Source organism: Penicillium soppii (genome assembly GCF_028829465.1).
Source record: "Penicillium soppii strain IBT 18220 chromosome Unknown utg000006l, whole genome shotgun sequence".
NCBI lineage: Eukaryota > Fungi > Ascomycota > Eurotiomycetes > Eurotiales > Aspergillaceae > Penicillium > Penicillium soppii.
In genome coordinates, this window is record NW_026643236.1 from 1,363,683 (window position 1) to 1,387,734 (window position 24,052).

At 48.2% G+C, this 24,052-nt stretch overlaps 7 protein-coding genes across 7 annotated transcripts; 3 read left to right on the top strand and 4 right to left on the bottom strand.

Annotated features, from left to right (window-relative positions):
• Positions 1-1,672: 1,672 nt before the first annotated feature.
• Positions 1,673-4,415, top strand: N7529_007872 (KilA-N domain-containing protein; the record flags this gene model as incomplete). Its single annotated transcript, XM_057243399.1, has 4 exons — positions 1,673-1,678; positions 2,094-2,955; positions 3,020-4,018; positions 4,066-4,415. The coding sequence occupies 4 exons, from the start codon at positions 1,673-1,675 to the stop codon at positions 4,413-4,415; spliced, it is 2,217 nt and encodes a 738-aa protein (XP_057094937.1).
• Positions 4,416-6,781: 2,366 nt separating this feature from the next.
• Positions 6,782-8,653, top strand: N7529_007873 (uncharacterized protein; the record flags this gene model as incomplete). The annotated part of the gene is made up of 6 exons (XM_057243400.1): positions 6,782-7,236; positions 7,294-7,404; positions 7,470-7,634; positions 7,689-7,761; positions 7,825-7,899; positions 7,961-8,653. The coding sequence occupies 6 exons, from the start codon at positions 6,782-6,784 to the stop codon at positions 8,651-8,653; spliced, it is 1,572 nt and encodes a 523-aa protein (XP_057094938.1).
• A 1,021-nt stretch (positions 8,654-9,674) lies between these two features.
• Positions 9,675-10,697, top strand: N7529_007874 (uncharacterized protein; the record flags this gene model as incomplete). Its single annotated transcript, XM_057243401.1, has 2 exons — positions 9,675-10,522; positions 10,577-10,697. 2 exons carry the CDS (start codon positions 9,675-9,677, stop codon positions 10,695-10,697), a joined length of 969 nt encoding a protein of 322 aa, XP_057094939.1.
• Positions 10,698-11,152: 455 nt separating this feature from the next.
• On the bottom strand, positions 11,153-13,594 carry N7529_007875 (DUF803 domain membrane protein; the record flags this gene model as incomplete). The annotated part of the gene is made up of 2 exons (XM_057243402.1): positions 11,153-12,775; positions 12,836-13,594. 2 exons carry the CDS (start codon positions 13,592-13,594, stop codon positions 11,153-11,155), a joined length of 2,382 nt encoding a protein of 793 aa, XP_057094940.1.
• Positions 13,595-15,163: 1,569 nt separating this feature from the next.
• N7529_007876 (putative Patatin-like serine hydrolase) lies at positions 15,164-17,117 on the bottom strand (the record flags this gene model as incomplete). Its single annotated transcript, XM_057243403.1, has 3 exons — positions 15,164-16,367; positions 16,424-17,000; positions 17,051-17,117. The coding sequence occupies 3 exons, from the start codon at positions 17,115-17,117 to the stop codon at positions 15,164-15,166; spliced, it is 1,848 nt and encodes a 615-aa protein (XP_057094941.1).
• A 961-nt stretch (positions 17,118-18,078) lies between these two features.
• On the bottom strand, positions 18,079-19,245 carry N7529_007877 (uncharacterized protein; the record flags this gene model as incomplete). Its single annotated transcript, XM_057243404.1, has 1 exon — positions 18,079-19,245. The coding sequence occupies one exon, from the start codon at positions 19,243-19,245 to the stop codon at positions 18,079-18,081; it is 1,167 nt and encodes a 388-aa protein (XP_057094942.1).
• Positions 19,246-20,061: 816 nt separating this feature from the next.
• On the bottom strand, positions 20,062-21,868 carry N7529_007878 (serine hydroxymethyltransferase; the record flags this gene model as incomplete). The annotated part of the gene is made up of 5 exons (XM_057243405.1): positions 20,062-21,206; positions 21,257-21,394; positions 21,454-21,547; positions 21,608-21,664; positions 21,722-21,868. 5 exons carry the CDS (start codon positions 21,866-21,868, stop codon positions 20,062-20,064), a joined length of 1,581 nt encoding a protein of 526 aa, XP_057094943.1.
• Positions 21,869-24,052: the final 2,184 nt, after the last annotated feature.

Genomic DNA, 24,052 nt, shown 5'->3' on the forward strand with positions numbered 1-24,052 from the left:
CACCGCTTTTACTAGTAAGAGATCCGAGAAGAGAGAGGCTCGGCCGATGTCCGATTGTGTTTTTGGGCCTCTGATTGATGGACCTTGCATCAAATGGTAAGCTGTGCCCCAAGCCCCAAGCCCTGGAGGCCCTGAAGCAATCTAAGCAAGCGCTGGACTCCCCAAAAGGCGGGAGAGTGTAATCCGCAATCGACAGTGCAGCCGCCGCGCATTGCCGGGTCTTTGTTTCTTTTTTTGTTTTTTGTTTTTTTTCCTTGAATATTATTTTACCCCTCTCTGCAGCTGATGACAGATGTCTTGCACGATGAAATGTCGATCGGGGCGAGACCAGAATAAAAGAGAAGCTAAGGTATATTAGAGGTAATTGTGTACAATATAATACGATACCATGGATGTAGTGTCGTTTCTCCCGTTCCTCTCCCCGGTGCTATCCATGGTTCACTTGAGTGGGACCCGTTACTCGTGGAGAACAGACCATGGCTCACACTTCCAGTTTCTGCATATTTTGTTTACTTTACTTGATTATGGTACTGTTTTTGATACGATCTACTAGAAGTTCTGTATGATCTTTCCATGGTTGAGCGAAACCCTATGTTACTACAGTACTCTTTATGTACATAATATGTATATTCACCATAATAATGTCGTTCCACAATACATCGATTGTACGTCGACTGTATATATTAATTAAATCATCGTATCGATCAACTCCACTAATTCACCTCCCAGATCCAGCGGGCCTATCCCGGCCGATCAGCGGTTTGTTTTATTGTCACACAGACCAGGATCCTTAGTTGGGAGAGGTAGTATGAGGTATTGTATTTTATACTTACATATGTACCTAAGTACCTGGGTACTAGGTACGAGAGTATATAGTGATTACTTTAGTGACTCTGCTGATCATAGTCCTTGCTTGGTGGCGTAAAGATGAAAATAATAGAATAAATGAGTAAATAATCGCAGTCAATAAAAAAGAAAAGAAATAATAGAAAATAGAAAAAACAAAAAAAAAAAATTGAACGAGAGAAATATATCGAGTCTAGAGGATGATCTAAACGCACGGTTCTACTATCTCCTCCACCGGGTCCACTGTGATTGATTCGACTCTCTCTCTTCTTCCTTTTTCTCTTCTTCCTCTCTCCCCTCAAAAGACGGGGCAGGCCGGGATTTCTGCAGACACATTCTTGTCTCTTTCTTCTTTCACTTAGTCAGCCCCTCCACTGATCGACTTTCCCGCTGCGGCTCAGCGTCATCTTTTTATTTTTTTGACTCTTTGTGCCTTGACTTTAGGCTTCTTAAGTTTCAACTGTATGATTCCCTTTCCCTTCTTTCTATCTTACTAGCTTCCCATTTTTTTGTTGAGATTTTGATATTCAAGAGCCTAATTGTTTATGTTGTATAAACACTTTGTATGAACTCTGTTTTGTTTTTTTGTTTTTGTGTTGATTTTCACAAACGCCTCCTGCAGCGCATAGGGATGCGTTTGCTGCACCACCCCAGCCTCCACCTTTCCCCTCGACTTGTCTAAGATTTTGAATCTTTCTCTTCTCTCACCCCCTTCCATCCGGCTTGGGCCCTATTTTTACCTTCATATGCGCTCCTATTTGTTCTTGTTCTCTCTCTCTCTCTCTTATGAACTGCATGACCTGAAACGACTAAAATACTTACTTACATGATCGTTCCTAGTTGAAGCTGCCAGCTACTCTTTCGATGTTGGCTTAACGATTTGTTCATGACTTTGATGATTGTTTGAGTATTCATCTTTTCAAAAAAGTCTTTATTGCGCTTCTACCTCGGACTGTTCTAGTCTTGGTAAAAGGTTTACGACTTACTACGAAGCTTCATCACGATATTGCACGCCCCTGCATTGCATATTGCATCGCTTTCTTTTTTTGATTGAAAGCCTGAATATCTTTATTTTTTCTTTCTTCTTCTATTCTGCTTCTATCCATTCGTGCAACATTCTGAAAACATCCAGTGGTTTCTCAACAATTCCGCAGTTTCTCTTTCACTGACAACGCCGGACACTTTTACAACGTCCGACGTTCGCATCTCCCTTATATTCTAAACCCGTTTCTTTTCCAACCGAAAAGCTGGAGCTGCCGTCGATCTCGCAGGTCCACACCCGCGGTCCTGCTGACGTCCCCTGGTACAACCCTCACGCGGCGGAACGACCGTTGTTGCCCGGCGACAAACTCCCCGCTCTCAGCCTGCCGACAGCCACCCAAGGCCTCTCCCGAACCGCCTATCACGATCCATCCGTGACAAATTCCAGTGCTCGCACAAGTCTGTCAGGTGCCTCCATCCCAAACGAGCCCAGGAGCCCGCCCACGGACCTATCTGGGACCCAGGGCCGGCTTTCTCTAGATTCCTCCACGTCAGAGTACAGTCTTCCGCCGTCGGTCAACGAAGGGTACTATCCTAGCCCGACTTCCCTTGGCAGCATGAGCCACGCTCAGCCGTACATGGACGTCCACTCTTCGCACATGTCTTCTGCTCAATCATACCCCCCTCAAGGCACAACCGCTGGCGCAATGTCCCACTATCAGTACCACCAACAACCCCCAGTGATGCAACCCGCCTCATCTTATCAACCAGCCCCTTATTCTCAGTATGGATACCCGAATGGCGTGACTTCCCCACCGACGGGACACCCACCCAGCACTATGGGTGGTCAAATGCCCACTCAACTGCTGCCCTTGCCTGGTAAGATGCAAAGTCAGAATGCGGTTGATAATTATTCTGATCGTTATCAAGTGAACAATCACGGCGTGGCTCCTGCTGGTGGCTATGGAAATACCACTGGTTCCCCGCTTCAAGGATATGTTTTCGATCCCACGGGTCAAGTGGCACCCCCGGGTGCTAAACCACGGGTCACCGCCACTTTGTGGGAGGATGAGGGTAGTCTGTGCTACCAGGTGGAAGCAAAGGGAGTTTGCGTTGCTAGACGAGAGGGTGAGTTTCAATTTTGGCGAACAAGCTGCCCATGATTATCATAATTTACTAATAACTTCCACAGATAACCACATGATCAATGGCACAAAGTTGTTGAACGTGGCAGGCATGACCCGTGGACGACGTGATGGAATCCTAAAAAGCGAGAAGCTCCGCCACGTTGTGAAGATTGGACCAATGCATCTCAAGGGTGTCTGGATCCCATTCGAGCGCGCCATGGAATTTGCCAACAAGGAAAAGATCACTGATCTTCTTTATCCGCTCTTTGTGCACAACATCGGTGGTCTGCTCTACCACCCAGCCAACCAGACGAGAACGAACATGGTAGTGCAGGAGTCCCAGCAGCGACGCATGGAAGGCCCTCCCCATGGTCCTCAGCGCACGCCTACAGGTCCCCAGCAACATCCAACTCACCACCACCACTCGATTCAAACGCCCATGTCCTCGCATATGTCTCAGGCCCCAATGAGTGGCCAGCCCGGCGCTCGCCCAGGCCTTGAGCGCGCGAACACGTTCCCCACTCCACCAGCCAGCGCATCCAGCCTAATGGGTGTGCCCAACCAAGGCAGTTCATACGAATGGGGAGGCCAAGTGCCCCACACCCAGCCCATGTCCATTGACACAACGCCGAGCCACCAGCGCTCAATGCCAACGACCCCAGCCACGACCCCACCAGGTAACAACATGCAGGGCCTACCATCCTACCAAGGACAAGGGTACGAGAGCAGCAAGCCCTACTATTCTGCGGCCCCCCAATCCCACGCCCAATACGCCCCCCACACCCCCCTGACCCAGTCAGGAATGTCCAGCTATGGCCAATCCCTACCAAGCACCTATATGAAGAGCGAGATGGCACCTCCAAACCCCCGAACGGGCGCCTCAGAGCCAGAATCTGAAGAGCGCCAAGGAGACCGCTACCAGCCCGGCGAACAAGAACATAGCCAGGACTACATCCAGGACCACAACCCCGGCTACAATTCCAACCGCGGCTCCTACACCTACACCACCAACCCCTCCGTCTCCTCCCTGACCGAGCACGCCCAACTCACGCCGGAGATGACCAGTTCGCCCTCGCAGCAAAACGGATCCGGTCGCATGACCCCCGCACAGGTGCCGGACCCCCTCCCCACTGGGCCTCGGGATACAACACTCCCCCGCGCCCCGCGGCCGCAACAACCTTGTACAACGCCGTGAGCGACACACGCGGCACGCCTGCGAATGGGACCACTGACCCGTATTTGGCGTCGTCCTCGGCGCCCGTGTACGCAACCAACTCGCTCAGCGCGGGCAGCAAGCGCATGCGCGACGACGACGAGGCAGTCCGCCCCGAGAGCACGAATGAGTATGAGACGTCCAAGCGGCGCAAGACCATCACCGACTCCACGCTCGGTGGACCGGTCGGTGGGCCTCCCATTCTGCAGCCCATGAAGCCTAGCAGTGTCATGGCACGCCATCGGTGAATTGCATGCAGCGCTTAGCTGTTGGTAATGGTTTTTTTATATGTCTGAGTTCCCATTTTCTCGGTCGGAGTTTTTCATAGACTGCGCATGCAACCCAACCCGCATGGACGTTCTGAGTCTGACGTCTGACGGTGTCGAACCAAACGAAGCTCATTTGTTTTTGCGTTGTTTTTTTCTTTCTTCTTGTTCGGCTTGTTTGATGTGGAGGTTTATGCTGTTCATAGTACATCAACATCAACATTGCATTGCATTATGTTTTGATTGTTTGTGCTGAGAACAGGTTGCCTGATGACTATGATGTGACGAATCTCTTATGAACGAATTTTCTATGTGACTGGCGACCCTGAAGGGTTCTATGAGTTGCTGTTCTTATTTATTTCCTTTGACATTTTGGTTTTCTCTTTTCTCTATGTTTTATTCCGTTGGGATCGAAAAGGAATGTTGACTGCGATCGTTTCGCTGCCTCTGCTCTACTAGAGAGATGATTATCATGGTAATGAACGGTTATGACTGGGTTTTGCATACCTTGAGCGATATACAACGTTGGTTTTAGTTCGGTCTAAATGGATTGTTCTTCCGCCTTCGTTATTTTCTTGTAGATTGTAGGTTGTAGATTTTATGCAGACTGGATTAAAAGTTTGTCCCGGGGTCATCTCTAGTTTCCATGGCTGCATATTTCATGCAGAGATTGTTTACCTCTGTGGTGTTAGATATGCCTCTCGTTCCACAGACTCTGATTGAAAAACTCCAGTAAGATCTTTAATGCTTTTACCGGAATTCTTATCATACCATTCGGCCCAGCGGAGGAGGCCCAAGTCATATAGCCGAACAACGCTCGATACGGGGGGTTCAGCAAAAACTCCGACGACTCATTTGAGCCGAGATGCTTTTCTCTTTGACAGGGATTTGAAAAGTTTATTCTGTGATTTACAATTCCACGCCAAGTGGCCCGGTCCTCGATTCATTGTTCAATTCTAGTGCTGAGAATGGCCGGGTCTGGCGATGGATGTTCAGTTTCGATTAGGACTGTGGTCATAGATTAATGTACGTATTATTCTTCCTGAGGACAAGGTAAGTAGCTATAATACGTCTGATATGAGAGATGGAAAACCTCTGGCTAATCCTCGGTATCAGGATGTAATTGCTCGTGATAGCTTTGGCATAGCAGACAAGTCTAGGGAAGTCTTTGTACTCGACCTTGTTTTTATTTAGCTCATGTCTTCCCGGGATCTCTTCCAATTGGTCAGAGACTGCAGACGACAAGATCAAACCGTCCCTTCGGCTGTAGATTTCCCTTTTGTGATATAGGGCTTCAGAAGATCACATTCTCAATTTGGTCCATTATTTGCCGTTGATGGCTATTTTGTTCTTTTCAGTTTGACGAATTCATGATTGTAATTATTTTGTTTCAATGTAACCGTGGATTGGCATCTGGTTCAATCATTGAGCTTGATTGCATGTGGCCAACAGTGAACTCCAACAGTGAACTTCGGGTTGGTCATTTTTTGAAATATTTGTACAAAACTGCTCATGTTGAACTCAAGTAGATGATCTTGACATTGTAATTGGCTGTTTTCATGTAACTTGAAAAACTGAGTTTGATTTTGGGGGGGGAATAGTTACTGTACTGAAAGTCGGTCTCTAAGTATTCTTTGTTAAGCCGGAGGTCAAACTTGAGTCGAACCCAAGGTCCATGTACTTGAATGCAGGCCCAATGGGACCGTAAGATCAGAGTGTTGCATTCAACTATTTTGCATATATTATTGGAAACTTCCTTAGCGACAGGGTGTCCGCAGGGACTGGATGTGGTGAGAGCAACTATGAAAGAAACCAGTTAGAGTAGAAACTCAATCAAGACCCGAAGGATCAAAAGTGCAAAACAAAGAATCACTTCCAGAGTTCTCATGAGCCAATCGTTCACCTCTGTAGGTCGTACGTTCTTTGTCTGTCAATTTCAATCTTGGAACCCATGATGAAACATCCCTACAGTGTTTGAGCTCACTGTAGACTAAAAGAAACACATTACCATGCTTGAATCTATGTGAAAGAATTTCAAACTTTGTAGTTCAAAGAAACCTGGAATTTATGGCATCTAGAAACTAGTATCGAGGCCATTTTGCGTTTTTTCCCTTGTACTATAGGAGTGTAAGCAAACGCAAGGTCATCGGAAATCCATTGTTTCTTTCATTTGTCTGGTTGATCTACGACCTGAATTTCTGGACCTGAATTGATTGATACTTGACCCAGATGATTCAAAAGCAACCACGTATTCCTTTCTTCTTTCCTTTTCTTCACTTTGCTTTTCCGATTCTCATCTATCAGACCACAATTCCATTTTTCATTAGTAGCTTTGGATATTGAGCAAGATGCCGAGATCTAAGGCCAAAGCAAAGGGTCGCACTAACAAGAAGCAACCTGCAAAAAAGCCAAACTCAGATGTGATAATGGTGGACGGCCCGGTGCCTGACACAGATTCCATCCCAGTTGCCGAAATTGTGCTCCCAACAAAACGAGCCATACCGGAAAACGAAGATACAGAAACTGTACAGAAAAAACCCAAGCCCAATCAAGACTCGGATTCAGAAGATGGTGAAGTTGCTCCAGATGTTTTTGTGGTCGTCGATTGGAAACTACTGGAGCCCGATCTCAAAAAGTCTTATGTGGACGAGTTTGCCAAATGGAAAAAAGACGAAACTAAGAAAAATCCTCCCCCATTAAAGCCCAAACGAGCAAAGTGGCAATTCGATGTGAAGAAGCCTTTCAATGATGCCGCAAAACTTCCTGAGGGATGGGAATGGCATGAGCCCGATCTCGACAAGCTGTAGGTGTTGACACTATGCTCTAGGCTGGCTCGCAGATACTGATATGTACGAAATAGTGACATCGATGCTCAAATTCAAAGATGCAAAGAGAGGATTGCGGAACAAATCATGCCGTTTTATTTCGAGCAAAGATTGAAAGGATACAAGGAAGCAAAGGCTATACGCACGTAAGCCTAACCGCTCTCAGGTTCTGAGAACCCAGGTGTTCTTTACAAAAACTGACCAAAATTAGCGCGATGGAATCCTCAGAGAAAGGCACTTATAGCCTGGATGTTCTCCAACGCATTGATACACTCAAAATCATAGAAAAGTCGTTTGAGACCGGAGAAGACAGATACAAGCAGCTCCCCAACATCAAAGCTCTGCTCAAAGCTTATCGGTCCGGTAAATTGGACTGGTATGACGGTTTAGTCACTTACTGGTCTCATGGTCACCAACTCTGTGAGCCAAGGCCACACAATTGGTACGAGTTCGAGGCAATCAATGTAAAACACAAGGGCTGGGAAAGCTTTTGGATGGAAGGAGTAAGCTTTCATTCAATGGACGAGGCAAGCGGAACCTAGAATTGACTGAAATTTCTTGTCTAGTACGATGGACCCGGACCCAAACCTCAAATGGCAGCGAAACAAAGAATCAATCCTGATGGACAGGGCTTACATGAAGTATGAACTTCTTCGCCCCAAGCAAAATGGCCACTGGATCTAACGTTTTCTCTTCTATTAGTATACGGCTGGTGTTCGTCTCACCAATCTCACAGGCTCAAGTGTCCTTCAGCCCTTGACCTTTATGAAACAGGTTGGAGCCGTGACCAATGAGAATACTCCAACTGAAGGGGAACCATGGGATGCTGTGCTACCAACTGCCTCTCATCCTTGGTGGGCTGACTTGGAGTTCGTGCATGACACCGGTGCCAGCGTTCTATTTCTCTACTATGATGATCTCGATACTTTGATGGGCAATTTTCGACCCCCACAGGTCAATTATCCCCGATTGACCGGTGCAAGCGTTATCTTAGATTTTACAGCAACGACTCATGTGAGAAATTCTATCATGGTGGAAGTTTGTTTACTTGTTGGTGCCAATAGCAACACGAGAATGACGCAATGGACGAGAACTGTTGCATCGCTCCAGCCTGGGACCTATACTCCAGGGGTCAATTTCAGGTCAGACGATCACTGGATGCGGGGTATGGTATATCAAGCTACCCAACCGGACCGCGATCAAGCACTGAGACTCGCGGTGACGAAGGGCGGCTTGGATTTGGAAGCTAAACCACAACATGCTCCTGACCCTCGGTGGTTTTATCCTGGTCCGGATCCCCCTTGGCCAGTTCCATGGCTCCAACTGCTCACGCAGCTTCCTCTAGGAACGGTGGCGGCTGCTAAGGTCCCACCTCGACCTGCGCGGGTTCGTTGACATTGGAGAATATTCTCCTTGCTATTTGATGTTCCCACAAGAGCTTTCTATGTATTTACACATATATCATCTGCAATTGAATCAATACAGTATTGTAAGCCCTGAAGTGTGATATGTATGCCTGACCACGTGGTTGAGCCTACCCTATCCCATAACGGCAAACCAAAACATACCTAAACCACCGTTCTATTCGCTTCACGTCATTTGTTCTAATTCTCGAGACTTGAACGCAACTTCAGGTTTTTTTGCAGCTAGGGTAACAGACCTAAAGCACACAAGTCTTTGGTTCACAACATCGACTGGTGCGAAGGTGCAGAGTGGCCAAGGATCGGATTGAATTAACACTGGGGTTGGTGTCTGAAGATAACTTATATCAAATTGACAGAAATCTCAGACATCAAATGGGGCGATAGTTCAGTTGGGAGAGCGTACGACTGAAGCTACAGTCATTTATTCGTAAAGTCGCCGGTTCGATCCCGGCTCACCCCATTTTTTTATTTTCATATGTTAATACCTATTTTCGGATTCAGGATTCCCTTTCGTGCCTAATACATCATCACATGGGGCGATAGTTCAGTTGGGAGAGCGTACGACTGAAGCACACAGTCATTTATTCGTAAAGTCGCCGGTTCGATCCCGGCTCACCCCATTTTTTGATTTTTTTTAGTATATTTTTTTATATCATACATGGCGGGATCAATATAAGGATTAGGTGCAACTATCTTAGCATTCTTATGCAGTTCAGCATTATATCTTTAGTGCCTCCGGCATCTAATGAGAGCCTGTGATATTGAGAGAAGTATGTATATCTGACCACGTGATTGAGCCTACCCTATCCCAAAACGGCAAAACCAAAACATGCCAGAACCACGGTTCTATTCGCTTCACGTCATTTTTTCTAACTTCCGAGAAGCTAACGCAACTTTAGGCCCTTTGTAGCGAGAGCAACAAATCTAAAGTACACAACTCTTTCAATTTTCAACATCGACCAGGTTACTAGGACAAACACGAGAGTCCCATAATGTCCAATGACCGACAGAAATCCCAAAAGCCACAGCCTCCACAACCGCGGAACCACCTCCACTTCGACCCCTGGCAATCAGGTTCAACAGGCCACCAGCGCGCAGCCCAAGGTGGCACATTCATAGGCTCGACATCATGGAGAACTGCACGCTCAGACAAACTGACCAATCAGTACAAAAGTGGAGATTGTCTGCCAGGACGAGAGCAGGGAACAAGGGAGGAACAGACGCTGGTACCCGGCGCGTTTGACGGGAAATGCGGACCGGATTCCCCGCCCAAAGCATCCGGTGAATGGGTCATGTTGTCTGAAGACGAGGCGATGCGCAATAAACTCGGTGTACGGGATATTCGGTCATTCATGGGTGTTGGCAAAAGAAAGGCCAGTGATGGATTTGACAATGTTAAGACGGAGAAAAGAATCAAGTCTGCGGGTGTAGATGGCCGGATTCAAAACCCGGCCTTGGATGTCCCAAAGACGGACAAAAGAGAGGAAACTCAGGCATCAGCTCGACCGCTATCAGAAAGAGGATCCTCCCAAGACAAACCCCATACAGAATCCAATACCTCCCTCGACCTAAGATCAAAATCAAATATTTTCGCCGGCATCACAATCTTCATTAATGGCTCTACTCTCCCCCAAATCTCGGAGTACAAACTCAAGCATCTCCTCGCCTCAAACGGCGCCAAAACATCCATTTACATGGCCCGGAAGACCGTAACGCATGTTCTGGTAGGTCAGCCGAATACCGGAACCTCGGGTGCAGGTGGGGGTCTCTCTGCAAGTAAACTCCAGCAGGAGATTGCGCGTGGGGGATGGAAGGGTGTTAAGATTGTTAGTGTGGATTGGTATGTGTTTCTTATTCGAGATTGGGTTCGCTGGGGTTATCTGACGATTTGCAGGGCTGTGGAAAGTATCAAGGCTGGGAAGAGGCTTGCGGAGTCTCTGTTTCCTGGTTTGCATGTTGCTGCCAAGGGGCAAAGGAGTGTTGCTGGGATGTTTGGTGCGCAGGTGAAGAAGTAAGTATTTTACGGTTGTGGTGTTTTGCTTTTGTTGCATTGCATATGGCTGGACGCCATCGGTATTTTAGAAGGAGACCTGGCATGGTCTTCGGTGGAGTTTTGTACACTTCGATACCCGTTTTTTGCTCTTTGATATCACAGACAACTTGATTTACTCTGGCCCATGCGTGGCCTAACCTTTCAAACTCGAGCTGCTTGTATTTCACTCCAGGGATTGACCGTTCACTTTGTCAATTTCTCATTCATTATCAATCATGTAGCACCATTATCATGACATACATATATATACAAAACCACATGCAGATTGTACACACCCAGGTGGGTTGGTGACATAACATGAAACAAGAACAAAAACGCAAAAAATCATTTACCAAATCAGCGCCATGCCATGCAATTGCAATGAAGAGAATATATGCATCATAAATGAGACCAAATGATCATAAAACCACTCAAGATTCAGCGGAACGAGCCTCTCCGCTCAGCACCATACCCCTCACCGTCATGGCTGTCATGAGACAGATGTCTACGCCAGCCACTCTGTCTCCGGACCGGAGCAGGCGGGTTCTCGGGAGCTTCTGTCTCTTCCGAAGAGAGAGACGTAATGCCCGTCCCCGAGTCCTCGGAGACGTTTCTCATACCAGAGGTGGTGAAAGGCGCAAGGTCTAGTGAAGCAGTAGGCGTGATATCGGGGAGAGGTGGAAGCGGATTTGGATAACGGTGTGTAGAGAAAGAAGAGTGAGCAGGCGGGGGAGCACGATTAGAGTTCGTGCGTGTGCGAGTTCGTCCGCTATCTTTGTGCTGCCAGTCTTGGTCCGCGGATGTGGTTTGGTTCGAGACGTAGTAGGGGTTTGATTCAAAGGTGTGGTGGTTATCTTCGTAGGCGGGGAATGCAGCAGTCGACATGCTCGAGACGGATGTTTTGTGTGGGCGGCCAAACATGGGTTGAGGCTCGCCGAGCTCGGACTCGCTGCTGGACCAGCGCTCAATCTTTTCGTTGAGAGGTTCTTCTTCCGCTTGGGAGGCGCGAGAGTCTCCGTGCACGAGACCCAGGGACTCTTCTTCTGTTGCAGATTTGCGGAAGTCACCGTGGTGCGTGCGGCGCAGGATGCCGCGGGGTGAGCCTGGTGTCGGTTTGACGGAAGATTCACCGCCCGATTTCATGCGGTTGACCATGTTGTTGAAGGAAAATTGGCGGCGCGCTGTATTTGGTCGCGGCGAGGGGGCTAGGCTGTCGGACTTTTCATCAATCCAGGAGACGGATCGGGGGGTGTCGCTTCGTGGGCGGTTCGGGTTAAAGGGAGGTTCTAAACCTCCAGCGCCGTGGTATTCGGTATCTGGCATGCCTTGGTGAGGCACGTCTGCCATATCAGCTGGTTGTGTGTTTGCCTCATAATGCTTCTCGTCTTGTGTATTGACAGCCTTCCATTGAGACGGATGAAGCACGCTGGCAGTCCGAGACCGGATATCATCCATGAATGAATGACCGCTTTGCTTCGTCGTGGGCCTAAGTTCCTCTTCATTCTCGGAAGCAGGGAAGTGGGACATGCCCCAGGGAGGATGTTGTTGCTTGAAAGATGGTGTTCGCGGAGTGATGGGTCGTGACATGGTTGGCCCTTCACCAATGACAGTCTTGCGCCGGCGCAGGCCATCCCATTCGATGATCTCATTCTCGCTGGGTGGCTTCAGAGTATCCGCATGCTTGTCATGGAAGAAACGGCGAGCTTCATCTGACTCCATAGTGCGACGAGCAGTCGAGATGCGACGAATAATAGATGCTGCTCCACGAATGGAGTCCGCCTTGGGCTCAAATTCGGGCTCTTCAACTGTAGCAACTTCTCGAATCTGATCCAAATCACCCTTGAACACTGCAGCGTCGGGAATGTCCTTGGCAGACTTGGATAGCTGTAGCAGAACCACACCGGCACAAATTTGAAGGAATCCGATGATCACAGTTGTGATCTGGACTGCCGTGCCCTTGAAGCCCTGGAATAAAATGGCCGAGGTAATAATGGTGGCGGTGGTGAACATCACGTAGTAAGTCGGAGTGACCAGAGCGGCATTGAAAAGATTCAGCGCTTTCTGTATAGCGAGTTAGCATATATAGCCTTGGTAAATGAAAATCGAAAAGTGAACACATACATTGAGATAGATAATCTCAGTCAGCAGTGTTCCAATAACGAAGACAAACAAGACGTAAAGGAACCAATGCTTGAACTGCTCCTCGCCATTGATCTGGGCGAGAATCGCAGAGCCCAAGCCCTGGGTAGCAACAACACTTAATCCACCGACCATGCTGCAGATACTAATATAGACAAACATGCTCGTCTTGCCATACCGTGGTCCAGCCCAGAGCGCCGTAAAAACAGCGCCTACGATGATCAGTCCGGCATAGACCAGGAATCCAGGCTGAATCACAAAATGCTGCATGCTCTGTATGTCTTCCACGGAGGACTGCTCAGGAGCATTCATAGCAATAGTGACCGATCCGATAATACAACAGAAACAACCTACCTTCCCAACGAAACTGAGTCGTTCTTTGAGGAAGATAGCCGATAAAATCGTCGTAATCACAACCGATAGCGCACCAAGCGGTGTCACCAAGATGGCATCGACGAATGCATAGGCGACAAAATTGCAGATTTCTCCAACAATCATCAGCGTCATGCCCATCCACCACCAGAAATTCTTCAAGTATCCATATCCCTCTCCAGCTTCCTCATTGTATTTGACGTTCGCTTTCAATAGACCGATTTTTTTAATCACAAAAGAAATACCGATAAAGACGCCCGATGCGACAGCCAGCGAAATACCGACCGCTTTGTAAATTGGCGGGCGGCCAGTACTATCTGCTCTCGCGATGAGCGTCGATGCGTGCGATATGGCAGTATTGGGATCCATATTTGTAGAAGAGAACCACACTGGCCAGCAGTGGGAGGTATGTCGCGAGGACAGTGAGTCGTCCGAAGACGAGACTCAGCGAAGGGCTGAAGCACCTGATCCTGCCACTGTTATCAGTGAGCGGGTCGCGGGGGCGATTATCAACAGAGCTGATACAACGGTGAACGGTGAAAGCGCGGGAGGGGTTTGCGACTTGAAACCAATATTCGATCTGTACTTGTCGATCTAAGGAATGCTTCTGGAATTGCTAGAAATGCCACGAGGAAGAATGATTATTACGGATTTCAGCAAGGGGGTGTCAGCTGCGCTTGGACACTCGGTGGCGGTTTAAAGGCGAATAAGGGGTCCAGGGCACTCGGTAATATGTTCAGGGATAATTGCAAGAAAAGTGAAGAAAAGAAGAATAAGAAAGAAGAAATGATCAGAGGAACTGAAACAACATAAGAAAAAGGACAATGGGAAAAAATAAAGGGGAAAAGGGATCGAAGATACGAAACAAAGAGGCTGGGCTTGTGGGGAAAGGAGGTACTGGGTACTTGGTTGTGGGGCGAGTTAAGCTACGATCGGCAGGTACTGGTTGGTACCGTGTACAAATTAAGACTCCCTTTGGAAGCTTTTACTATTGACTGCACGTAGACAGGGATGTATACATATGTAGTTATGTGGGATCATGTCGTATATAACATACATTATGCACTATTGCTCGAATGCTATAATTGGATCAACTCACTGCCCCCTGTGCATCCTTGGTCCTATTCCTGGATGTCTCAGGTTAATAAAAGTAGTGCAGCCTAACAAGTTGAAATACGCGCTGTTGGCTGAAACGGAGAAACGAAGCCTATTCAGGAGAAATAGTTGAATCCATAGGTGATTAACATTTGCTTCCAGTTCTCATTGGTTCTCGACATGTTTTCAAACGCTCTACGAATTAGGAATACCACAGACGTCATCCATCGGTCTATACGCTTGACATCATGCGTGAAATATCCAAGTCATGGATAGATCTGCGCTTCACTTCACGGTACGCTGTTGGAACATGGGTATTGATCGTCGAGTCAACCTCCCGAAGTAGCGGGAAACGACATACCCAAATAGGTAATTATACGTCGTGTCCCAAGGACAGGGAGGGATTATGTATGTAAAGGTAGAGAGGATGTGTTATGATAGCCATCCTATACCATCTTCTGATAGCCTCATATCAACGACAGGGATGAGCTTTGTAAATACATACCTATAATATTACAATGGCTTATTAGTCCATCTTAAAGAACCAGTCAAATAGAAGAAGAAGCAAGAAAGATATATCAAAGAAGTGAGAGACCCACGGCCATGAGCGTCTGGCTCTACATCTACTACATCTACATGCAGTTTTTAAAGTACCATAATGCATATTTTATTCTCACATTATTACTATACAGACTTAGAAAATCAGAGTTTCAATCATAAATGTCATAAATCATTATACCTGCCACAACTAAAAGAAAGACCCAAAGAACCAATCAGACGCCACGAACCGTCTCAACAGAGGGGTATTCAGTAGAATCCACAAACAAAGACTATAAGAAAGTACTATCCACGAATATGGAAACTCGGCTTGCGCTGACGGTTTACCGTTGGCGGTTCGTCGTCCGGGTATGGAGGACGGACTTTGCCAGCCGCGGACTGGGAGAAGAGCGGGGCGGGCATGGACACACGCTCTTCGTCCTGGGCCGGGTAGGGGATTGGAGTCTTTGGTGGGATGGGCGGCGGGAAGCCGTTGAATGTGGCAAAGGAGTCTTCGTGGCGGTGTGGGGAGGTTGGCTGTTGGGAGGAGCCTGGGCGGACATGGTCGTAGCTGCGACGGTAGTCGCTTCCCGAATATCTGGTGGGAGAGGTTGGATGGCCATCATGATGGGCTGGGAGGGAGTCATCCGGTGGGGAGATGGTTACACCTGCTGGGATGGGTGGTGGGGGTTGTGCTGGGTGATGAGCGAAGTCAACTGGGTCTGCTGGTAGCTCTGCGGGGAGCTCGACGGCGAAGTTGGCGGGTGGTGGGATATATGAATGAACCGGGGAGGAGATTGTGAGTTCTTCGGTTTCGAGGTCGAAGGATAGATCGTCGCGATCACCGCCCGCCGCAGCGTGGGTTGCCAGACGGCGGTTCATGCGTTCGATCTTGGCAAAGCGGACACCGGCTTCTAGGATCATTTTCTTGATTTCAGGCTTGGCGAGGTACTGCCTTGTGTTGGTGCTGATGTCGGCTAGTCGGTTCCACTCGTTCATGCCGAACTCGCCAACCCCAACTTCCACATTTAGACGGAAGTAATTGTCCTTACTGACGTTACGTTTGGCCAGACGGTCACGAAGCATCTCGTTGTGGATATCCTCGCATCCTTCGATCTTGGAGATGAGTCGACGCCGCGCCTCGGCGAATGTCCCCAGTGCGTCGCCGAAGAAATCCTCCCACCATTCATGCTGTCGGTTATTGGTACCAGCCGGCCGCTTTCCAGTTCCCACACTGATGAAGACACCAACTTCTCGCCCGGGCCATTCATTCACGATAGCCTCATCAAGGATCTGCGGTGCAGGATTGTAGGTACCAGAGCCTTCATCGATGAAGACGTGCTGACCAATCTGAATCGGCTTGAAAGCGAGCCCCGTTGCCGAGGTTGCACGTCCGGCTTGCCAAATGGTACAATCAAACTCAGGTGGGGGTTCTCGGCGGGAATCATAAGATCGGAGAAGCACAGCCGATCCCTTACGTGGGGTACCTTTGTACAGAGCGGTGACAGCACTAGATTGTATATTGTTAACATAAACGATCAAGTCAATTCATATTGGAAAACTCACGTTTTCGTGCGATATTCTCGATTATCGTAGAGTAGTGCATCAGGATTTCCCCATCGCAACCCATTAATGAAAGCCGAACCTCGCTGGCTAGAAGGCGCCATCGGATGCGAAGCAGCAGCAGTACTAAAGCTGCCGCGACTGATAGATCGTTGCGGAACGGAATTCGGACTGTACGGAAGACTGGCAATAGAATCGCGAGGATTGGCATTTGGGGTATCATTGCCCTCCGCCTCGAAAACCGTGTGTTCCCGCACGCATTCCCGAATTGCCTCTTCGAGTTTCGAAGCCTTGAATAAAGTCGAGCGGTACGGGATACCAGCGATCGTTTTATCTGTTTCGAAGACGCGCCGAGTCATGCGCACATAAACCTCCTTGCAAGTTTCCAGATCGAGGCGAAGTCGACCGAGCATGATGGCGATTAACCCGCCCGTGCCGGTACCCGCAATCAAGTCGAAATGGTCACAGGGTTTGGGAATCTGGTCGCGACGCGGGGGTTTTCCTTCGCATTCGACATAGGTACGATACATGAGTTCCTGGAGGAGAATGAGCATGGAGTAGCCACGAACACCACCGCCATCTGGTTCAGTCAGCTGAGTTCCGATAGAGGGGAAGAGAGATAGCACTTACCTAGCGACAAGATCCGTAGGGGCGGACCCTTGGTGGTGTCCTTACGACGCAAATGGGCTGAGTCCATGGTGATTGTAGCAGTTGTTTGAGGGAACGATTTGCGATCGCCCTTTTTTTGCTGTGGCAGCTTACCCGCAGCGGGGCTCAGCGATGCCTTATGCACCGGAGTCGCGGGATGCGTATGGCGCCTGACCGATCAGGTCTTAAAAAACGAAGGGTGACACTGGTGAAACGACAACCAAATGCAAAATGCGTGACCGGGCAAGGTAAGTGTTGCGGAATCTGATTAGGCAGCGGCGTATGGTTTGGAGGAGGGGGCTTGAGCCACGGGGTCCCTGAATAGATTTGATAAGGGCTGTATCAAACTCCAGACTGATATGCTACCACTTCAATGTATTTGAGCCGGTGAAAATTTGACCGAGAGCAGAAAAGTTGAAATTGCAGTGAATGACTTCGCAGTTATTCTTAGAACTCGAGTCCACATTCAGTTCACTTTTCCATGGTTCGCAGGGCAAGTCATGTGACTCGGGGCATAGAAAGTGTGGCGGTGCACTGATGTCATTAAGTGGATCACCAATCAGAGGGCTACACTTGCTCTTCGCCTGTTTACTACCACATATGTATAGTATGTTGGACATTTACACTTCTGATACGAGACTAGTCTGATGGAGAATTAATTTCAATTCAGGCACAAACTCATATTACTCAGATCATATCCAAAGGTGTATATTTTTGACATGCCCTCATTGCCCACTCTAATTTGAAAATAGTTAGAAAGATATGGTTATACTTTGTCATTGTCCATGACGTCAAGGTTATCTATAGACGAAGTGTTTTTCATTCTAAGGTTGTATAGAGAAAGATAATTACATGCATATGCAGGTGTTAAGGATCATACTTGTTCATTACCTCTATAGTACTCCGTACCTACATATGTATGTAAACAATAAGGTGTAACCTGCCCAGGTGACCAATCACGTTTTCTGTATCTTCACATTTTGTTTCCTCTGCGGTTAGAGGATGTCACTTCAATTATCTTCGGATAGTCTGTGAAGTTGCTTCAGTTGATGATCCTCTCGATAGCGTTCTAAGGCGTCCACTTTCCAGGTTTCCCAGTTTGAATCCCCTTCGATGCCCAACATCTTGAGCAGCCCGAAAAAGAGCCCAATAAATCCGTCCCAATCGTCAAGGTCGTATCCACAACAAAATTGGATTCGATGAAGAAGCCGCCCATTTCTGACTATCTCCCCAAGATCTGGATGTCCTTTCTCTTCCAAGCACTCGGCAAAATAAACTTCATCTTTCCCGATATGATCAGCCCCCTCGTAAAAATCGGCAACAGGAAGAAGCACAATCGGGGAATTGAAAGCTGCTGACTTTGAATCTGTCTGCGCCCATTCCCAGTCAATAATGCCGGTTATGTTGAACTCATTGTCAACGAGTATCTGGTCGCCCTTTTCGTCCGCATGTTTCAAGTAGAACATCCCATCGTCGAGGGGATTTTTTGAGAAGATTTTGGGGACAATTTCAAGGAGGAAACGGTGTATCAGGAAAGCATCGACGGGGCGGTTGACGTAGGATTCTTGTCGTATTATCAAATCCAATACCAATCGAATATGTGCGTCGAAATTTTCTTTTGAGGACGTATGAGGCCCAAGTATTCTCATATGCAGGTCTTTAAAGTCGGCCAAAGTCTCTCGGGCAATGGGTCCAATTTGAGAAGAGTTCTGCTGATTGAAATAACCCATCATCAAGAAGGGGAAACGTTTCGATTCAATATAGATATCCGCAAGTTGACTAGTAACTTTTTGCCTCTGCTTTGGGGTAGTAAGAGACCACCGTAAGGACTTCCCAGGCAACTTCTCCATAAGAATATAACCAACACCAACAGGATTTGATTCGTCCAGATTGAAGTCAAAAACCGTAGGAACAGGAACTTTTGTCTTGCTCAAAAACTGCAAGGTTGAGACTTCGCTGCCCAGGATGTAATCGCGCAACTCCGGGGGTGGGGAAGTAGCGTTGAATCTTCGGATGCGCGCGAGCCAGCTGATTCCATCTTCAAATAAAACCTCGACATGATAGTTCATGCCTCCCATGATTGAGCTGCGCAAAGCTCTATCGTATTGGAGACCCTGAACCACGGAGCACGCAAGACCATTGCGAAGACTGCTAGCGCGCTGAGTGAGCGCTAACATGTCAATTTTTTCAATAAGAGTGGTGATTTCTTTCTTTTCGGCCTCTTGAGCAGCAGGGCCGTAAAGATACTCATTCTATTGACAAACCTCCCATCTTGGGAATGTATGATACTCTGGCCCCAGATGTTTCACGCAAAAATGGTGGTCACAAAGGAGACAGTCCCCATACGTGCGAACAGAAGGGTTGTCGCAACCTTCGCAATCACAATCCCAAATTGCCATTGCTGGTAATTGAACGTGGGTATCGTGAAGCAGCAAAACAAAGCAGTGAGCCGTGCCCCTCCCACCCCTAGCTCCAGCCCCGGCCGAAGAGGAAGAAAAAGCAAAACAGAAGGTAAGTCAGTTTGCATTCTGCGTGTACTAAAATAGATATGGATATCATACCATTAACTGAAATATACTTACCTATATATCATTACAACGAGATTACTTGTGTTTGTGGATTCTTTTTCTGTTTTATCAACTCATCAGATTGTCTGGAAGTGCTAACAACTCATGCTACAGATCTGACCAAGTCCTTTTTTTATATTTACTTTCTTATATACTCGGCTCTTGTTATATGATTAGGAACAGCAGACTGCGAAGACTAGTGAAGCAAACCATTTTTACTTCATGCTAGTTCTGGCTTATTCGTAGCATACGACATATATCTCTTGCTTAAGACTAAGCGGCTTCTTGCATGCTAGGATTACAAGGTAGCTTCAATGGTTCAATCATTTTTTCTAGTCTTTTGTAGAAAAGTCTTCAATCATATTCGTTTCGAAATCATGCAAGGAGATATACAGAGAAAGGGAATCAGGAAAGGTAAAAAAACGACTATTGGTCCTCAGCCCAGGGCAGGCTGAAAGTACCAACCCAGTCCTCGACCTCTTGTCGGAGGAGGACAATCTCCGAGATCTCCTCACCCTCACCGAGGTACTCCAAGAAAGCCTTAACAGTACCGGGGTTCTTGACACCACGAGACTGAGCGGACTCACGGGCGAGCTTGTCCAGCTTCTGGGTGATAATGACAGCGCGGTCGACAATATCGGCGACGCGGCTGAAGTCCTCGGGCTGGAAGCCACGAGAGGTCATGGCAGGAGTTCCGAGACGCAGACCACCGGGCTTGAGAGCAGACTTGTCACCGGGAACGGTGTTCTTGTTGCTGGCAACGCCACACAGCTCGAGGACGCGCTCGACGCGAGCACCATCCACGCCGCGGTTCTTCAGGTCCACAAGAACAAGGTGGTTGTCTGTGCCGCCAGACACGATGTTATAGCCAAGTCCACCGTTGCTGGTGGAGGCACCGAGGCGCTCAGCCAGAGCGGAGGCGTTGGTCAGGACGGTCTTCTGGTAGGCCACGAAGTCGGGCGATTGGGCCTGCTTGAGGGCCACGGCCAGCGCGGTGATGGTGTGGTTGTGAGGGCCACCCTGGTGGCCGGGGAAGACGGAGGCGTTGATAGGGTTCTCCAGATCGTAGTAGATGTGGTTGCCCTTCTTGTCGGTGCTGCGCACACCCTTGCGGTAGAAGATCATGGCGCCACGGGGGCCACGGAGGGACTTGTGAGTGGTGGTGGTGACGATATCGGAGTAGGGGAAGGGAGATGGAAGCACGTCGGCAGCAACCAGACCCGAGATGTGCGCCATGTCGGCCAGCAAGTAGGCACCCACAGAGTCGGCGATCGCACGCATGCGCGGGTAGTCAATCAGACGGCTGTAAGCCGAGGTACCAGCCACAATCAGCTTAGGTCGGTATAGTTGGGCCTGCTTCTCCAATCCATCGTAGTCAATCAGGCCGGTCGACTCGTCGAGGCGGTAGGGGAGAGTCTCGAAGTACTTGGAAATGGCGGAAATCTTCTTGGTAGGGGTTTGGTAACCATGGGACAGGTGGCCGCCGTGGGGAAGGTCCAAGCCCATGAGGCGATCGTGTGTGTTGAGAACGGCGGAGTAGGCCATGAGGTTGGCGGGAGAACCGGACAAGGCTGGAATAAGTTAGCTTTCATAACATTGCGCCGATTCGATAGTATCCTACGTTGAACGTTCACTCCCCACTCCTCCGGGTTCAGACGGAAGGTCTCCAAGGCACGCTGCTGACACAAGCGCTCCGAAGCATCAATGTGTTCATTTCCGCCATAGTAACGAGCACCGGGGTATCCCTCGGAGTATTTGTCTATATTGCGGTTAGAGTGGCCTGTCGGGGAAGCAGAAGCCGGAATCCGGGGTACACACTTTGCATAACACTGCCGAGAGCATCGAGGACAGCCTGCGAAGTGAAGTTCTCCGAAGGGATCAAGTTAATGAAGTGCTTTTGGCGCTTTTTCTCCTAGAATGGGGTCAGTAGCTGAAGGGTCGATTTGGAAGCTCCCCGTGAGCGATGACGCACCTTTTGCAGGATGCTATAGACTGCGGGGTCGGAGTCCTCCAGAGAGGCCGCGAGCAGCTACAAATTGTCAGCGGACCTGTTCCGTGTGCCATTGAGTCCATTCCAAATACTAACCTTGTGCTGGGTATCACGGGTGGACGAGACTCCCCGCGATAGAGGGGCGAGTCTAGGAGCGATCGAAGCACGAGCGGAGACAATAGCCCGAGAGCTTCCCAAAGGGAGCAAACGAGCAGCAGATCTGCCACAACGAGACAAATACATGATGAAGCTTGGGAATTGAAACAATTTTCCAAGAGCCAGAGTATATACAGCCCGATAGGAAAGCCCCGGCTTTTAAAACGGCTGATAACTTACTTAACTTACTCAGGTTGTCGGACGAACAGCTGCGCTTTCCGTTGCCCGCGGAAAGGGAAAAAAGGGAACTAGTCCGGATTGGTCTCTCCGCCTGGTCTGTGCGTCATCGGGTCCTTTTTCTTCGCGGCAGAATTATTTTTCCCCTTTCTCTTCTTTTCTTCTTCACACAACTAAATCCAAGATGAAGAAACGGCGTACTTTATCTGTTTCAGCACTCGTCGGTGTTGGTCGGACTTCGGTCTGGCTGATATTGGACGGGCGCTGCTGAAAGGTCCCACGCCTCCAACCATCCTAAAGGGATCAGTACAATCGGATTGGAATTGTTGTGTATTTGGTTTGCCGAGGGATTCGGTCGGCATTCGAGATTCAATCTTCGGACTTGCACGTCCGATTGTGTTTCTCTATGCTAGCCTTGTCCTTCCCCACTCCCAACAGTTCCACTGTCACATTTACACTCGAACACAACGAGGACATACAGTGCCAGTATGCTCCAAGTGCTTCTCGAGTACATATCCTAGCCTATTAGATAGAATTAGCTGTCAATTTTCTCATAACACAAACCATTCAACTTCCATCGTGCTATCCTGTATTCCTGTAAAGCACAATCACCCTTGCCACACAGCGTATGATGAACCCAGTCGCAGTAGGGGATCAAGGTGTACACACATGGTCCGCACTCCGTTAACGTATGACGTACAATCGTGCAGAAGAATCCATAACAACAACAAATCTCTTGCCGAGTCTTGATTCAAGGGGATTCAACACACAATGGTACTGGGACTTGTTCATCCCTGGTCTCTGCACAACCTTGCTTTGTTATGCCATTGCTTTCAATTGTGGTTACATGCGGATGGCCAATGGCAAGATCAATCTCAACTTCAACCCAACACCCATAGCAAGCTGCGATCATTAAAAGACCTCTTGGCTTGGGCCTGGATTTGATCATCTCTTCCAAGTAAATCTCTAGCTTCTAACAAAATCTGAGCCAGTTCGTAATTGGCCGCCCGTAGCGAACACGGGAGGAAGCACTTTGACACCCCCAAAGGTGTCCGGGCAGGGATTCACCGTAGTCTAATAGTAGTTTGTATAAATCTACAGCACTTATACACACAGCACCGACGAGAGAGAAACTGGTTGCCAAATATCTTTGGGAACATCTGCACTTTCATGAAAGAATGGAACGGTAGCCATTAGTATGTCCTTGCTATATCGCACATTGTATATTGTCTGCTGGTTGAGTCAGCAGTCATTGTCCATGGGAGTTTCTTGTCGTCACTCAACCACGTCACCTGGGCATATGATCGGATGCAATAACGAACCATCCTAATGATCTAGTTGTCGATTAAGAACCCTCGAGGTTGATTACACTTGTGCCTCGGTTTGACGACCCAGAAGCCCTACAGACTCAGGGAAAAGGTAGCCCCGGAGTGTTGGAGGTAAATTGTAATTAGTCAGATCTAGAACTTCCCGGGGTCAACTACGAACTATATATGAACTATATGTGTATCAAATGGTTCCTGGGAATGCTCCATCAAACAATTTGTAGTAGGCGACAGACGACCAGGATCTTCACTATCGAGTATTCACAAATAACTGCGCTATGTACCATAGTAGCATCACCTTGATTTTCATTGATTTCGAGAGATAACTACATAGGAACCCCTGAACTCAGGAGACCTTTAGCTATCTAAGTGTACAGCCTTTCTAACCCTAAAGGATTGAGATCCTTTAGTGGAGTCACAGAGAGTGGAGACGGTGGAAATGAGTAGTCGAAAAAGTGAATAGGAAAAATAACATTGATTCGAACAATAAGAATTGTAGTAAAGATAAATATAACCATAGACATAGAATGAATAAAATGTAAAAATAGTAGAGTATATAAATGATCAACATGATACGGGTTTACCCACCTCACATCACATCGGAACAATAACAGACGATCCAAGAAAATCGAAGAACCTAGACTCGTCAATGGCCCATGCCTAGTAATCTTAGTCCAACCCTAGCAGCCACCAGCGCCCAAATAGGAAACGATCCCCGGGCCACGCACTACCACACCGTTTCTTAGTTTCTTTCAGACCGTGGACCAAA